General features: G+C 37.6%; 1 protein-coding gene across 1 annotated transcript in view; it reads right to left on the reverse strand.

The window, feature by feature from the left end:
- LOC114648345 (WD repeat-containing protein 26) overlaps positions 1-19,121 on the reverse strand; it is a 240,132-nt gene that overhangs the window by 125,587 nt on the left and 95,424 nt on the right. The window contains exon 4 of the mRNA XM_028797331.2: positions 17,125-17,261. Coding sequence (XP_028653164.1) covers positions 17,125-17,261 — 137 coding nt within the window. The remainder of the gene's footprint in view (positions 1-17,124; positions 17,262-19,121) is intronic.

Raw genomic sequence — 19,121 nt, forward strand, 5'->3', positions numbered from 1 at the left:
AAAGTGGTCTCGTTTTGTGGAGACGTGATTCCGTTGCCTTTGCTGACACCGACTGCTGGCACAGATTTGCACAGCAAGTTCAGTTTACAGGTTGTGGTGTTCGTGCGCCAACCACTGAGTGTGGGAAGCCGCTGGGTTAGAGTCTGTGACTGTTATGTGATCTATATTACTGGCACAGTGGATCAGAGCAAGTGTAGCTCACAGGTTGTGTTGTTTGGGCGCCACGTACTGACTCTGGGAAGCCGCTGCGATTGACTCTGGGGCGGGCGCCACGGCGCATTACGTTGTGTTATTTGGGCGCCATCTACTGACTCCGGGAAGCCGCCGCGGTTTGGGAAGTCGCTGCGTTTGACTCTGGGGCGGGCGCCAAACTGAATGACCGTTATGTGATCTACATTACTGGCACAGTGGATTAGAGCAAGTCTAGTTTACAGGTGGCGGGCTTGTGGCAGTGCGCGTGACTTCCGGTTTACAACCTTCTCGTTTGTGTTTTCTGAGCAATGCGCGTGCGCCTCGATGCGCCCTGCGTCTATATCCGGTTTACAGGCTTCAGTTAGTAAAATGGATGTGGAAAAAGTGATACGCTGTGAATACTTTCCGGATACACTGTACAAGGAGTAACTGTCATCATTTTCTCTTTTATCTTGCTCCCACTACTGATGTACTGGCATGCACGGCTGCTGCAGCCCAAACATCAGCACTTGTTTCTGCTAGCTGCTATTGTATGCTAAATGCTGTGTGCATCAAGTAGACCTGACGTAGCTGTAACTCTATTCCAGCCACAGGATGTATTCAATACAGCACTATTATCATTGGATTTTTCATGTTGTCTGTCAATCATGGATAGAATGAGTTTTGACAACGATGTATCGACAAAGTCTTATTTCTATTGAGGAAAAGTCGTATCATTATAATTATCTTTATCATTTTTATTGCCCAGCCCTACTATGTACTCTCTTTTGCCTCTTTGACAGAGCATTAATAGGATAAATGGTGTAATAATTTAAATGACTTAAATGTATCAGATTAATTTAAATGACAATGTAACTAAGATTGCAGCCACATTAGACATGCTAAATAAAATTCTAACAGATATATGATGGAAACGAACAAACCCTTGCCATTTTCAATACACAAATTTACAAAGGTTTATAATTTTGTAATGAAATCAGATATAAGCAATAGTATAATTATTTAATGCAGTGTTTTTCAAGTACTGGGTTGTGGGCTGCTGCTAGGTCACCCATGTCATTGTTTTAAAGGCACACTCATACCGCCAAGAGGGACATGAACCCCCTTCGTGACCCCAACCATTTCACTCTATTCACCATGGTGGAGGTGCTCTGATGTTTGAGCTCAATTCAGCAAAGGGAAGCCTCTCTATCCTGCTGACTTTTCACTTATTTCACCAGTGTTGGACACGAATACACAGCACAGAGGAACAACTAGGTTGCAACACCATAACGGATGAGAAATACTAATGCATCAAAACTTGAGATTTTGCTTCTCATCGATTGACAATTTCATGAACTTTCAATCCACAACTCTACGCTAAGCTGCTTCTTTAGTGATAATGCTTAGTAACCTCTCTTAAAGCTCAGTTTGCCCTAATCTTTTTTAAACTGGCTGATCTAAGCCCAGCTTGGAAACAAAGGTGTGAGCGAGCGAGTAATATTGAGAGAGGGAGAGCGAAAATATGACGATGTACTTTTATTTTCAGAGAACAGCAGTAGCTGAAACTATTTGAATACAGAGTTGTCAAGTTCTTTAATTAGTGGTGCGATGGCATTAGTGACATTAATCATCAAAATTATGAAGTTAACTTGCATTTATTTATTAAAAAGTTTCAATCAGAAAAGTATATGCAAATACTGTACATTATATTGTTATGTAGTGAAACTGTTAGGCCATACCACCCAGGCCTACTTAAGAGTCCCTAATTTCAAATGTGAGATGAGTTGAATTGTGGAATTTGACATCTGCAAGATGTGAGTATGATGTGTTATCAGTGTGAAGTCCAGTAAATTACAAGCTCTTAGTAGCAGATGCTTCATATTTGCACATACCTCTCTCTTATATCAGGAATAATACTGGACATCTTACTAATAATTCAACTGGGATTTAACCATTTTAGTTCTACTCCAATTAATTTTCTGCTTATGCCAATCTTAACCTCTCGTATTTGAATAATTCTCATGTAATCTGACCTTTCTAAAACTCCTGGGATGATGAAGCCTCTACCCCTTACATCCCATTTACTGCCAATGAAATTAAAGAACATTTACACTTTGTGCAATCTGGAAAGTCAACCTGGTCACTTGATAATTCTCCACAACCCACATATTTCAGAAGAAATTACAGTTTACTCCTTTTCAAACTCTAAAATCTGCTATATCCACCACTGAATGAAAGATTCTGTTAAAAATGACATCAACACTCTTTGGTTAAAAAGAGGTAAGGATGCTAGTTATTGTTCAAGCTACTGTCCCATCACTTTGATGAATTACGATGCAAGACTACTACTCTTAGTGCAATATTGTCGGCTAGAAATTTCCAAGTTAAATTTATTACAAGCAGAGTGATTGACAATATCCGACGTCTCCATATTATTGATGCATCACATAATCTTGCCCAGGAAACATGTTTGCTATCCTTGGATGTTTAAAAGGCATTCAACTGAATGAAATGCTCGGCTCTGACAAATCATTTTCCATTCAGTCTCTCTCAAAACCTTAACCATAGTTATCCATAAATTTCACTTTATGCTGACAACATCCTTTTTCTCAGTGGTGTCAAAAGTATTCAAACGCGTTGCTCCATTTTCCAAAATTATTTTTCTGCAATACAGCTTGGAAAAGTCAAGGCCTATTCTAGTAGGATCATGCAAAGCACAAACAAACAGCAAATCTGGTCTATTTAAAATTGTAATACCCAAGTTATTTTAAAAATATTTATTTTAAACATGATAGACTGTGGCTTACATAATAAGTGCATGATTTACCTGTTTTCTCATATAATGCACATGACATTAGCGCGAAAATACATTATCATGGTGTTTATAAACATTTATTTAAAATTTCAAATATTTTTCAGGTCAAAGGATTAATTCTAAATATTGATACAAGCTCCATGTTAATTAACTAAAGAGTTCTATGTTGCTTGACATTCTAATTTTGCCATTTCTGATTGCCTATTCAAAGCTTCAGTATATTTACACATCTGTTTTTGCACTTACACGATCAGCCTTTTCATGATATTGGAACAGTTAATTTACAGTCAGGCTCCTTCACAACATAGTTCCCAAACTCCAACACCCCCAAAATGCTTAACACTTTGATCTAAAAGTGTACTCAGACCAGTTTTTCTAAATGCTTCTCCAGTCCCCTAAACTATCATTTTGCATCTGACTCTGTCCCTTTCAATCTTAAAATGTAAGATCTGACTTTTTAATGCTAAAACCTTCTCATCAAAGCAAATGGAAATAACTCATAATTCTGATTTTTCTTTTAATAAAATGCTTTAAAATCCACACCTTGACAAGCCTTATCAATATGTTAGCCACAAATGCCTAAAATATTGAGAAGCGATTAAAAATGTTCAGGCCACGTTTATTAAAATAATGCTGCATCTATAAAGGAAAAACACAGTTTGACCCTGACTTGATACTATGACAATCCCATAAGCCAACAAGAGCTGCCTTTCTGAATCGAGTCCACAGGTGCCAACTGGCTTTTTATTCCTAATGCCGCAATAAACGGTACCCTGCTGCTGCTGCCCATTGAACACCTCCAAAATAATAAAACAAGTCAGCCTATGACTTGTCTACCTCTTGCAGTGTTTTTTTTTTTCACTCATTCTCTCACTTTGCTATGGTCTTGCTAAATGACCCATTTTCCATTGGATCCTTGTCAGGACACGGAGTCATAAAAGCAGCCATGACCAGCAGCTTAAATCCTTATGAATTACACAAGTTTGCAAGTCAGCAAATTTGCAAATCATGAACTTCTTATGGACAATGTTGCATGGGTGTCATTTGTAGCACGCTCATAGTGTTACTAATGATACAAACATATTGTGACATGTTTTCACTGCTGTAATACAGCTGATACAAACATATTGTGACATGTTTTCACTGCTGTAATACAGCTGTGAGGAACAGGGATGGGTTGGGTTGGAGCCCAGGGGAATGCACTTTTTATGAGAACACAAGTCACCTCAGTAGGAAGAGCTGAGTGACAGGGGTGAGGGACAGTGTTTCCATGCCAAACAGGCTGAACAGTTTTAAGACTTACACATCTAGCATTAAGTACTAAACTGAAAACAAGACGTTGGATCAAATGCTTCCTTTATTAGGGTGCAGCTGCTCAGGATTTTGAATACTCTTATACTTAAGACTCTTGTTAAAAACTTTTCCTTTGTACTTACAGGCACTAAAAGCACATGATTTGGATCTCATATTTTTATTGTACACCACTTTTCATCAGAACGTGTATGAAGTAAATAGCTGAAGAGTGTTAAACAGCTTGGAATCAGTTTAGTAAGTTACTTGTAACTGGTTTTTAGTAACTCAGGCATTCATTTTATGTGTAGTAAAATATTCTACCCATTTCGGGTCTAAATATACAATACAACTCCAACTTAAATAAATTCAACTTTGAATGAACTGAAAGAATATAAAAATAAAATGGAGCTTTTTAACGGTAGACACTGTCATACATGGGCAATATGCATTTGAAATATAGCAATGAAAAAACTACATCTGAATGCCTCACATTTAAAACGCTGACTTCTTTCAGAAAATCACATAATCATTAAACAAACTATAGTATGAGTAATACCAAAATTTGAAAGATCTGTGTTTAGTGTGGAGATATAGTGGTCTCATGTTTCTCTAAAGCATGGAAGAAATTTGTTCATTTTTTTTTCCAAGCAAGCCATACATTGGCAAATATGCAGCTCTGAAGCTACTATTTTAGATTTTAAACATCTAATACTAAACAGCAATCCTAGAATATTTCACGTATGTAGCAGCAACATTTCAAAAGTTATGACTTATAGAACATTGTCATTTTTAGTAGCATTTTAGGCACATACCGCGCCTTCATATTTCAGAAACTTATGAACATACAAGCCTAAAATTTTACACACTACTTATTGGGTACAACATTATTTCAAGCCAAATATGAAGTAAATCAGATTTTTTTTTTCAGAAAATTAAAACTTTGTTGGCGAGACACTGATTTTATTATGCAAGGGACCTATTGTCAATTGACAGTTTTAGTAGCTATAGCATGAATGTCTCCTCTACTCTTGCACTTTCAAAGCAGCTGTACAGTAAAGAATGAAATGTCCACTCTGGCTCTCTCTCATCTGTATCAGTGGAATTATAGTCACATGTACCCTTGCTAAGATTTCCTCATGGTGACATGCAATGGCACCAAAATGTGACAGATGTGTGTCTACTGCACCAAAATTCAATTCAATTCAATTCAATTTTATTTGTCATTTAACAGAACATCCAAGATGTGCTGCAGAACGAAAATACGATGCACAAGACTTTAATAAAAACACATAGTTAAAATCAGCCTACAATAAAATACTAAAATGCTTCATTTAAAAGACGAACGGCAGTAGGAAAAAAACTGTTTTTAAACCTGGTAGTTCTACATTTCAGGCTGCGGTACCTTCTGCTTGAGGGCATGAGGGAAAAGAGTTCAGAGGCAGGATAAGTAGGGTCTCTAGAAATCCGCACAGCTCTGGCCAGACAGCGTTGTTTTGCCAAATCTTGTACATTAGGCAACGGGGCTCCAATGATCCTCTCCGCAGCCCTCACCACTTTCCTCAGTGCTTTCCAGTCCGAAGCGCTGCAGCTCTCCTGCCACAGAGAGCTGCTGCTGGTTAGCACGCTCTCTATGGTCCCTCTGTAAAAAGTGGTGAGGACTGACTTACTGAGATGGGCCCTCTTTAGCCTCCGCAGAAAGATCAAGCGCTGGTGAGCTTTCTTGATGACGGAGGAGGTGTGCAGGGACCAGGTGAGGTTGTTCGTCACATTAACTCCCAGGAACTTAGTAGACTGCACAATTTCCACAGCAGTGTTCTTAATGTAGATCGGGATGTGTATCAGCTGTTTCTTCCTGAAGTCGATCACCAGTTCTTTTGTTTTTTCGACATTCAGTATCAGATTGTTTTTATCACACCATTCCACAAATGACTTCACCTCCTCTCTGTAATCCCCTTCCCCGTCACCTCGAATGAGACCCACCACTGTTGTGTCGTCCGCATACTTAATAATTTGGTTTGTGCTGAACTTGGCACAACAATCGTGGGTCATGAGCGTGAAGAGGAGGGGACTTAGAACACACCCCTGTGGAGAACCTGTGCTGGAGGAGATGGTATCTGATTTATTCTTTCCTACCCATACGTACTGTGGCCTATCCATTAGAAAGTCCAATATCCAGTTTTGCAGAGGTATGCCCAGTCCCAATGGGCCCAGTTTGCTGATCAAATTCTGAGGGATGATGGTATTAAAAGCCGAACTAAAATCAACAAAACATGCGGACCATAGCGTCTCTATTCTCCAGATGTTCCAATGAAAAATGGAGTGCAATAGATATGGCATCCTCTGTGGCACGGTTGGAGCGGTAGGCGAATTGGAGTGGGTCAAAAGAGGAGGGTAGGACAGAAGTAATGTGGTCCTTGATCAGCCTCTCGAAACATTTCATCACTATTGATGTTAAGGCTACAGGGCGATAGTCATTCATGGTTGTGACTATGGGTTTTTTCGGAACTGGGATGATTTCTGAGGTTTTAAAGCAAGATGGCACAACAGCTTGACACAGAGAGATGTTAAATAAGACCATGATTACTCATGACAGTTTGGGAAATGTGACAGATGTGTGTCTACTCACTCACTTAATCTCATCCACATTGAGTGAAAAAGTGAGACTCACTTAGGACAGGCCAATATATCAAGATTTTAAAATATACCGATATATAAATAGAGGGGGATATGGATTGAACCAACAGAGTTTACATTGAGTTTAAATAAAGTTCTGGTTTAATCTTGTGGAAAACCTTTTTTTCTTATCTCTCACTGCCTGCTCCAGGCTTCACTACTGTGCTCTGCTAGCAGGACTCACTCCTACTCTTGCGTGTGCAAACTACTATGTCACAACACGGAGGGGCATGACATACAAGTTATAAATGAAGACAAGTTAGTATGTAAAAAGAACAGTAGATCAATTATTTGGAGGCGTTTTGGATTTCACAGGTCAGATGAACAGCACACTCGCATAATGTGTAGGGAATGCCAAAAGGAGGTAGTGTCAAAAAGTCAGAGCACTAACAATCTTTTTCATCACTTAAAACAGCAGCACAAAATTAGTACTAAGAGGCTGTTAAAATCAGTTCTACTACTTCAGTTACAAAGCATTCACCATCCAAAACACCTAAACCATTTTAGACGACAGTGCAGACTTCATTTACCCATGGCTCGGCTTATGGACAGGAGAGGAGAGAAGAAAAGAAAAAAAAAAAAAAAAAGAAAAAAAGTACAATGTGGCTCTGGATCACTGAGGCAGTTGCTTACTACATAGCAAAAGATTTACTTCCCAGCTCAACAGTGGAAAGGGATGGCTTAAAAAGACTAATCAAAACTCTTGACCCGCAATGCAAATAAACCAGTCACAATTACTTTGCAAGAAAAATGCTTCCCTACATGTACATTCATGTCAGACATATCCTTACAGACCTGATTGCTAAACTTAAACATTTAGCATTGACAACCAATATGTGGTCAAACCGCACTCATGAGTCATATTTAAGTGTGACTATTCATTTCAACTGAAGAATGGGAGATTAAATGTGTGTCAGAAAATGAGCTATTTTCCTGAAAACAACACTAGGGAGCACATAGCCAAAGCTCTGCAAGATACCCTCACAAAATGAAAGCTGGATGAAAAGAGGCTCATTTCTGTTACAACTGTCAATAGGAGCAACATTATGAAAGCGGTGCAACTGCTGAAGTGGCAAAGAACGCAGTGCTTTAGTCATCGACTTCTTCTGGTAATTGGGAAGTGCAAGTTCAAAAAAAAAAAAAAAAATTAATGTGAACTGCTTAAGTGTTATAATTATCAAACCCAGAATTAAGCAGTAAAAGTGAGTATTATACTTCTTGCCTTTACAGTGAGTTACGTCAGTGAAACCCATTACTTATTTCAAGAAATGAAGTTTAATTTAGCTGCAGCATAAAATGTAAAATGTCCTTAGGCCAGACTTTTTTTTTTCCAAAAAATGAAACGATTTTTACAGATTTATATAAAAAAATGAAATTTAAAACTAACAAATTTAAATGCATGTCTAATGTACAGTAGTTTTTTGTTTGTTAAAACATTGGTGAGCAAGTAAGAGACAGTTTATGTATTTATACAGTTATTATATTTATATTATTGCAAATGTAATGTAGGCTGTATTTTTTATACAATTACAAATTAATTTTCAGAACTCTTAGGCCTGCTATTTTTGCTTTAAAACATTTTATTTATCTTTACACTATGTTCTTAACCTGAAAGTAGATACAGTAGTTCTTTTAGGTACTGTGGGCCTGTAAGTTAAAAATATATATTAATTTGTAATGTATTCCAACCTTTATTTTGAAAAATTCTTGTGATATCTTGTATGGCTTTGGTTAACAACTTAAAATTGCACTCGCTTCATAAAAATATCTAGATACGTATCATATATTGCCATTCAGCCAAAATATCTCGAGATATTTTTTGTCTACATCGCCCAGCCCTAGACTCATTCTTCTGCCTACTTTTGCACTGTCTAACTCAAACTAACAAGTGGTGTGAAAACAAGGGAGTTGTGCCCTGCTATACTCTTTCACACCGATGTACAAGGTGCCTTAAGAAAGAAACATAGTCCTCTTGTGTTCTCACTAACATTTCCCAAACTGTCATGAGTAATCATGGTCTTACTCATCATGTACAACTTACATCAATATGTAAACTGGTGATCATTTTTGTAAAACAATGATCTGCTGTAAATCAAGCTTTACTGCACTGAAACAAGGTGTCAAGTCTATGTCAGCCCTAGCTTCCTGAATGGACCCTACTAATGCACATTTAAAGATTTTATTGCATCCAAGTTTGTTCCCATCCCCAACAGACGGCACTACTGTGCAAAAATTAAATTAGTAAACGCCTCAATGACAATGCATCATTAAAATATTCATGGCAAACTCAGCTTTTTCTTAAAATTTTCAATTATAAGTTCAATGATACTTCTTGTGTAGAAAATTATTTTTTGGAATATGCAAACTTTTGCCTGATGCTGATAGTCTGCCTTTGAAATGCAGTGTTCTAGGCACATCTGTGTGCATGGTGAGCCTGTATTTTTCAGTTACAACTTGGGGCTTTTAAAGAATAGAGACTTTCCAGTGACCTGTTTGGGAGCTTGTGATGCTACTTAATGCATGGATGAACTTGTACATCTTGCTGTTTCGGAGTGGTTCACCTTATTATGAATCATTTTGTTTAATTATGTACAATTTAGTACTTTGCCCAATAAACAAAAAACTTGTAAATTCTTGCATTTTTGCTTTCAGTATTGAGCAGCTGATGTTGACATTTCTTTCAGCACTGCCCTTCAGTGTCTGTACTATATGACAAATACGTTGACATTCATTTTTTGTAATTTTTTGTAATTTCACATCACTCACTTGGGGACAGAAGTAATACCATCTGTACTTGCTTTCTTCAGTACCATGAAGTGAGCCGACCCAAGCCAGGATTCTTCAAACATGCCACTGTATATACTGTGACGTATGTGATGGAAAAAATGAACTCTCATTTTCAAGATAGTTTAGTTAAAAAAAAAAATAAAAATAAACACCCTTTCATATAAACACACTCAAGAGAGATGTAGGAATAACTGCCTTAACATGCAACTGTCATCTCTTACATTAATGTCACTAAAAGTGTCTGCCTCACTAAAATTTTAGCTTGTCCTCGGTTACAGGCTCATTATGAACGTGGTGTTCCCAACCCAATCCAGCAGGGCTACTCTGAGAAGATGTTTTTGAATTTGTTTAACTTTGAGAAGACCGCAACAGAATTGAATTTTAATGAAGATTATAGTTGTATATACTGTACTTAAGTTTTATTGTGTGCTTTATCACTGAAAGACTCCAAGAATGGTTTTAAAAAGAACTGTTTTAATACTTCCACTTGTGCAACTCAGAACCCAAAACGTGACAATTGGTACCAGAAGTGGGGATGCACAAATGAATCAACAATGTTATGTTCAATAAGAACCTCTTTTGCGTGAGCCTGAAGAAAGCCTGTGCCCTAGAATCCTGATTTGTGCTAGATATTTGCTACAGAAAATGACTCCTAGAGATGGCCCGGAGTGGTTTTTTTTTTTAAATTTAACTTTTTGCAAACCACCATAATTATGTACTGGAATTGAGGTGACTAGGTGGCCATTCTCAGTATGTTACTAACAAGGCATCCATAGCAAGCTGTATGTAGTCTCCCCTTTGACAGGACTGATGATTGTCTGCTGTTTTTTAAACCAGCACATTCTGCTTCATACCAAATGCAAATGTATCTTTAATGTCCTAATAGAGCTCAGGATCAAGTCTGGCTGAATCTCATTTAGAACTATTGGAATGATGACCCCATGGAATTTATTATAGACAAACTTGAGTTAGATAAAGTGTTAAATAGAAGTACAGAAACTGTGCAAATAGATGCTTGAGCATATTCATTAACATATGGATTTGGTAAGAAGATTGGAAGGGGCATAAACCACTTGGAAACAGCTACCCCCGATTGGAACCAATTCTTGATGTCTCATCATCAGCATTCTGAACATGGAGCACAGAGCTTTAGTAGTTCCTTCCATTAGGGATGCAGTGAATCAGACAAATTATTCAAGTTAGAGTTTGTAAATCATCACAAGATAATTTACAAACTGAGCCTGATTTAAACAGCAAGAATAAAGAGCTTCCTTTTGGAGGACCAAAAGAATTTTGTGGCAATCATGCAGAGAATATACAGTATCTGAATTTGAAGGATCTGTGCCTTCAACTTTTTCCAACGAGAACGAACCTTTTCTAAATCAAAAAAAGACAGAGCATGAACATGCCAAGTTAAAAACGGAAGAAACAAGTTTAGAATTCATTTAAACAAACAACTTGAAAATGATTAGTTGTATTAAAACACCACATTTGATGTAAAAGGTCTTGTACTGCATGATATCAGACCACATCTTGATTGACTACACAAAGCACAAACATATTCCACAGGACCGCAGGGAAACTACCTTCATGTACGTATTAGGAATGCACCTAGGTGAAATCTTGGCTAAAAATGTAGAACTATTTTTTAAATCTCGTCTCAGTTTTCAGATAGTGTCTACATATTGACCCACAGTAGCATCATTAATAAATATGTTAATTATAGAAGTTCCTTTTAAAAGAGTGGCAATGGACATCATATATGTTGTTGTCAACTAGATATTTAGAAGTTGCAGTGTTATGAACAGCAAATTTGCCTGGTAGGCATTAACTGAGGGTTTCATTTGCTGGGGAATACCATATGAGACTTTGAAGTAGAGGGCGTACATTGATCCAATAAGAGTGATGAAAGAATTGGGCGAAACTCTTCCTATTAAGAAGCTAAGTACTATTTTTAACACACATGAACAAATGAATCAACTGAAAGATTCAATAACTGATGACCCAACAAAGACGAGGGTGCTACAGTTTCTCATGTAAAGAGCCCTACATAATGTTTGGGACAAAGACATTTTTCCTTGATTCACTTTTATGATTTGTAATTTTAAACTGTGGAGCAAACAATTCAGATGTAATTAAAGTATACACTGTAGGCTTTAATTTAAGATTAATGGCATATACTTCAGTCACACCATGTAGAAATTACAATACTTTTTATACATGGTCCTCCCATATCATGTCTCTATAATGATTGGAACATAGAAATGGCCAGTATATTAAAAGCAGTCATATTTAGTACTTTGTCATATATCCCTTGCATGCAATGACAGCATGAAGTCTGTGATTCAAAGACATCAAGTGCTGAATATATTTCTTGGTGATACTCTGCCAAACCTCTAATGCAGCCATCTTCAGCTCCTGCTATTTGGGGGGCTTATTCCATTAAGTTTTCTCTTCAGCATATTGAAAGCATGCACAATTGACTTTAAATCGAGTGACTGGCCTGGCCATTAACACTAGAATTACCAAAGCCTACAAAAAAAAATTTGTAATCCCATCCCCACACCAACACAGAAACTTCTCTCAGCTTAAGTCCGTTAACCTGCGTGTGAGTTGTATAGGGTAAATAATATATCATTATTTGGAATACATGCATTTCACATATGTTCAGTGTCTACAACAATCTATGTAAACACATTAAAACAAACGTTTTTGATGTTATAGTAATAATTGACAAAATGTAGACATGAAGTGTATAATGTGTGAAGACTGAAGTCCAAATCAAATACAAAGTATAACAAATGCGCTTTTATCTTTATATATAATGCGCTACCGTGGCTGTTCGTTTGTCTGTTCAGGATTTTAAATCACCTGTAGCTCGCAAACTGTTTTGACCTACTGACTTGAAATTTGGCACACATATACAGTGCATCCGGAAAGTATTCACAGCGCATCACTTTTTCCACATTTTGTTATGTTACAGCCTTATTCCAAAATGGATTAAATTCATTTTTTTCCTCAGAATTCCACACACAACACCCCATAATGACAATGTGAAAAAAGTTTGAGAATTTTGCAAATTTATTAAAAATAAAAAAATTGAGAAAGCACATGTACATAAGTATTCACAGCCTTTGCCATAAAGCTCAAAATTGAGCTCAGGTGCACCCTGTTTCCCCTGATCATCCTTGAGATGTTTCTGCAGCTTAATTGGAGTCCACCTGTGGTAAATTCAGTTGATTGGACATGATTTGGAAAGGCACACACCTGTATAAGGTCCCACAGTTGACAGTTCATTGTCAGAGCACAAACCAAGCATGAAGTCAAAAAAATTGTCTGTAGACCTCCGAGACAGGATAGTCTCGAGGCACAAATCTGGGGAAGGTTACAGAAAAATTTCTGCTGCTTTTATGGTCCCAATGAGCACAGCAGCCTCCATCATTTGTAAGTGGAAGAAGGGCCTTAGTCAGGAAGGTGACCAAGAACCCGATGGTCACTCTGTCAGATCTCCAGAGGTCCTCTGTGGGGAGAGGAGAACCTTCCAGAACCATCTCTGCAGTAATCCACCAATCAGGCCTGTATGGTAGAGTGGCCAGACGGAAGCCACTACTTAGTAAAAGGCACATGGCAGCCTGCCTGGAGTTTGCCAAAAGGCACCTGAAGGACTCTCAGACCATGAGAAAGAAAATTCTCTGGTCTGACGAGACAAAGATTGAACTCTTTGGTGTGAATGCCAGGTGTCACGTTTGGAGGAAACCAGGCACCGCTCATCACCAGGCCAATACCATCCCTACAGAGAAGCATGGTGGTGGCAGCATCATGCTGTGGGGATGTTTTTCAGCGGCAGGGACTGGGAGACTAGTCAGGATAAAGGGAAAGATGACTGCAGCAATGTACAGATACATCCTTGATGAAAACCTGCTCCAGAGTGCTCTTGACCTCAGACTGGGGCGACGGTTCATCTTTCAGCAGGACAACGACCCTAAGCACACAGTCAAGATATCAAAGGAGTAGCTTCAGGACAACTCTGTGAATGTCCTTGTGTGGCCCAGCCAGAGCCCAGACTTGAATCCGATTGAACATCTCTGGAGAGATCTTAAAATGGCTGTGCACCGATGCTTCCCATCCAACCTGATGGAGCTTGAGAGGTGCTGCAAAAAGGAATGGACGAAACTGGCCAAGGATAGGTGTGCCAAGCTTGTGGCGTCATATTCAAAAAGACTTGAGGCTGTAATTGCTGCCAAAGGTGCATCGACAAAGTACTGAACAAAGGCTGTGAATACTTATGTACATGTGATTTCTCAGTTTTTTTATTTTTAATAAATTTGCAAAAACCTCAGGTAAACGTCTTTCACGTTGTCATTATGGGGTGTTGTGTGTAGAATTCTGAGGAAAAAAATGAATTTAATCCATTTTGGAATAAGGCTGTAACATAACAAAATGTGGAAAAAGTGATGCGCTGTGAATACTTTCCGGATGCACTGTACTATGCGACGTCTATTATCTGCTTTCTGGCTGTTGATTGACCTCCAAGGTTATTCCTCTTTTTATTTTATTGTAGAATCAACAGCAGTGGCCAGCAGGGCAGCCGTGCAAGGAACACGCGTATGGGCGCCGTTCTCATCCCTTCCACCTTCCCCGTCACTTCCCCTACCTCAGACAGGCAGACTGAAGACTTAAGCTTATTAAACGTACTAATTGCAACACAAACAAACATTGACTTAATCAGTTTTAACATGAAAAGATACAGACAAAAGAAGAAGCGGGCCACTAGGGTTGAGTAAAGAAAAGCTGCTCTGGAAGAAGCATGCGCATCAAACTCTGACCAAACGAACGCTAAACATACAGAGAAACAGAGTATGAAAACTATGAATGCTCAAGTCAAGTGTATTCACTGCACGTTATCGTGCAGTGCGCCATTACTGGTTCAAGAATAACTGCAGAAAAAACTTGTGTTAGGGTGCGACATTGACACACCCTTAATACGACCACTTTGGTGGTGCAGCAGTAAGAACAGCTGACTCGTAATCAAGACGTTCATGGTTCAATCCCAGACGTTTCCGTTTTGAGTAGTGAGCTCTTCTTATTTTTATTATAGAATAAAAACATACATTTGATTTGAGTCTGTAACAGCCGGTGTAAACTTATGGTACTTGTAAAGGTTAGTGTTTTTTCTTTTTAATTCAGTTTTACTCTCTCAAGTCTCATTGACACTGCTGTTTTCAGATAAAGATGTGCTATAGCAAAGGTGAACTCAGATAAGGATGAGGGTTCTACATCAGAGAAAGAGAACAGAAGTTCTCCCTGCAAGAAACGTACACTCACATATAAGAACACCGTAGCTGCACCAGGCGTAAAGGTGAAAGATGGCACCGTTTAGATGCAGCAGCAACAGGTCGGGCTTCATCCTGCCAGTCTGCCCACCCCACACCAGTCCTTCAATGAAACAGCACGGCTTACAGAGCTCGCCAAGGTATCATGCTAAGTCCTCTTTGTGATTATGTTTTGTGATGGTCTTTATATGAAAACCACACGTTACTTATATAAAAGCCAGATCAAATGTTTTTTTTTACCTATATTTACTTATCTTCTGACAGCATGAAGTCACAAGTAAACTGCAGAGCTTCCTCTTTTTGATCGACATGGGCATGCTCACGAAGTACATGTGTACTGAAGTGACTTCAGCGGCAGGTGGAAGCTCCTGTCGCATCCTACGCAACTGTGTTTGATCTTATTCGGAAAAGATCTCAGTCGCCTCACAGGAGAAAATTTCTGAAGCTAAGGTCATAAAGCTTAAGAAACAGTTTCTGGACAAAGGCACAACCATAACAGTTGCGTGGAGCTTCATATTTGAACATTATATACTTCACTTCAACATTTTACCTGTATTACTATAACATATGAAAAAAAATTGTTTTAGTTATGTGTTCAACAAGAAATGGCATCCCACATTTACATATATCATTGTAGACATGGAATGCACATAAAATGCATGTTTTAAATAACAATATATTATTTTCCTATACAATTCCAGACACCTCACTCCCAGATAAAACAGACTTCAGCTGCCTCAGTGGGGGATGGGACAGCAGGCAAAAAATCTCCACCCTGGATGGTATTTAGTAATTAAAAAAAAACTGGAAAACTGTTTTGTGCTAGAAAAAACGTGGACCACAGAAAGAGGATTTTGCTTTCTTAAGAAGGGACAGTTATTACAGGAGATTTATATTGAATTTTTCTGCTTGTGCTGTCCCTTTATCTAATTTTACAAATATTCGAAAGAATCAGACTGCTTAGACTGATGCTTGTGATGGAGAAAAAAAAAGTAACCCACACTTCAAGGTTTTTATTTTGCATTCCTAAATTTGTGATCAACAGGAACATCCAATCATGTATTTAAGTCTCAAATTACTGCTTATAGAACATAACCATTCAACTATTGAAAAAGAAAAGATGTCTGGTGGTAACATTAACATACGATTATATTGGTTACTGATTACACACTGTTGTAATAAATCTATAGGCATAAGGACATGAATTTAAGAATCAGATATTTTACTTAAATGCAGCCTTTTAATTTTTTATTTTAACACCTATCAAGTAAACAACCATGTTAAAGTAGATGTGCTTTCTTCACTCACAGAGCCTGTAACAGAGGATCACTACTCTAACATGAACAAAGCTAAGAATGAGGGTGTGACAAATAGGATAGAAAATGTTGCACCTTCACTTTCTAGATAGAGTTTAGTTTCAAAGAACACACACTTTCTAAAAGTAATAAGTGATCACTTAATTTGCCTTAATGTGAAGTTCTCATGCCTCATGGTAATCATCAACAGTGCCTCTCATTAATGTATTAGCTTTTTTCCAGAATTTTATTAAAGCTGGAAAAAACTAATGCAGATTGGTTTTACTAAAGAATAGTTACATGTTCTTTTGTGTTTTTGTTGCTAAAAGACTCTAAATCTGTTTTCACTTCAAGAATAAAGAGTGCTCTTAAACAACTGTTTATTAATTTCATTTGTACAACTAAAATATGTGAAATGAGAATAATCACAATGATTATTTTCCACCAGTTTGCCCCATCCCTTTCTCTTCTTTAAATTGTTCAACAACCTCTTTTGTTAAAGCACTGATGTTACACAGCTTAAGCAAAGACATGAAAGAAAGCATAGCTTTTACATTATTTTGTGAATAAACTTCAGCTAAAATTGCCTGAAGGGAGTTTTACTGGTGCATCAAAATATGGGAAGCAAATCATTTTATTATATGCACATACTTAAAGCAAAATTCTTATTATTAATACATTAGTTTAACCACAGTTCTTATGACATAACAAGTGAAGGAGAGAATTAAAATTAAATCATGCATTCAAACATTACCCGCTGAGGATATGGATACGGTCTGTGTTGTATTTCAGTGGAGTAAGCTCTCCTCTGAGAACCTGCAGTGCTTCAAGTACTTTTCCATCTTCCAAATATTCCAAATATTTTTGCTGTAGCAGCAAGAATTTCATTCTCTTTAAAGAGAAAAAAAAAGAAGAATGCATTAACTAAAACAATATATTTTCCAAATCACTCCATCTTCTTCAGGAAAAGTTACACAAGCAAACCAGTTTAGTTTCAGTATAACTTACTTACTGACCGTTTGACTGGGAAAACTGTTTAGAGATAAGTACTAGTAACTATTTTTTGTTATTTTTTGTTGTTAATGCTGCATTTGAGATGGCAGTGCCATGTGCAAAGACACATACAGAAAGACAAATCACCTAAAACTTTGAACTCTGGATTTCTACTTCACTGTGATACTCTTACCTCTACTTTAAATCTGAAAGCTGGTCATTCAGTTTGAAAAGTATTGTGCTTCACATTGATGATTGACTAAAGTTCGAGCTCCATCTTCCCACAGCCATTATGTGTCTCTCTGCCCCAAACTTATCTTCTAACATCTTCACTGAAAACTTATATTTCACTGAGAAGAGACGCCTTCAATCAAGCCAAACAACCAACTCTTCGAATTTTAATTTAAAGTAGCATCCTCAATTAGAATCTTGCAACGAGAAGATTGTGTTAAGAGATTGAAGGAGAAATCTTATTCTTGAACAATAATCAATGAAACACTATAGGCTAAATTTTCTGACATAAGAGCTGAACTGGTTGCTATTGAAAAAGAGCAGGCAAAATTCAATAGAGATTGCCAATTTCTGCAGAAAACTGTATTAGCAACTGTATGCCTATTATAGATATTCTGTTACCAACATAGAACTGTAACTGGCTTAGAACGAGGACAGGAATAACAAAAACAATGCATAAGATGTGGAGCTTAAAGAGGCTGCAGAGAGGGCCAACGTGACCAAAGTTTTTCAAACTCTGCCTGCAAGATTAAGGGGGTTCTTTGTATGTATACACCCATCTAGACTGAGATCCAAGACGTCTTCTGCCATTATAAAATAGGCTTGTTGGGTTGAAAGTGTTTTTGAAAGCTCTTAAGTCTACTATTGTTCTGGACTTGGCTTAATTATAGTGAAAAGCTTGAAGGTCACTGTTCCTGTCAAAAAAAGCTGAGGATGTTGGGCATCAGCCATACTTAATTTATACTACTAAATTAAAAATAACTCAGTCTAGCATACTCTTTATTCAGCACAACAAATCTTCAGAGGCACTTGCTGTGAAAGACAGCTTCAATACAACTGGCACATTCCAGCAATGAAGATCTCTTTATTCATCTCGAGTTGCACCTTCAGTATATTGTTAAAGTCATGGTTGAACTACAGATAGTCTTCCTACAGATTATTAATTAGCTACAGCACATTGTTACTGCCTATGCCCTGCTTTTAAGTTCCTGTTTATATCCTTTATTAGGATATTATTTTTATAGTTGTGTTCCACTGAAGAGTACTGCTTTTAATTGGGGACTTACTGTAATGTTTAATGGTTTACTGGATTGTAAGGGGTTGTTAAGGTAAGTGGGGAAGGGACCATTACAGTGTCTACAGAATTACTGTGGGTCACCACATGTCACACTTACCACTCTTAGTTTTTTGGTTCTTTGTTATTTGCTAAATTTCTAAAATCCTGTAAAGTTTTGTTGCAGGATTATATTAAGTGGATCTAGGACAAGTCCTGGAATGACTCCAGAATAGATGGGCTCCCTTCCAAGCTAATTTCCTCCTTTTGGAAACGGTTATCCTTTCTCCTTTGATGTGATGAAAGAAGCCACTTTATCCTGCTGTCTAAGCCTAGAATTAAAATGGAAGTTATCACTTTTAAAGTAAGATAACAAACATACCTGTCTCAGATATATAGATCTCTGCTATGAACACAGGTGCAAAATTATTAGCTCAACTGCTGGCCTATTACTTACAGAAAGTAATTAGGAA

Source organism: Erpetoichthys calabaricus, chromosome 3, assembly GCF_900747795.2.
Source record: "Erpetoichthys calabaricus chromosome 3, fErpCal1.3, whole genome shotgun sequence".
NCBI lineage: Eukaryota > Metazoa > Chordata > Cladistia > Polypteriformes > Polypteridae > Erpetoichthys > Erpetoichthys calabaricus.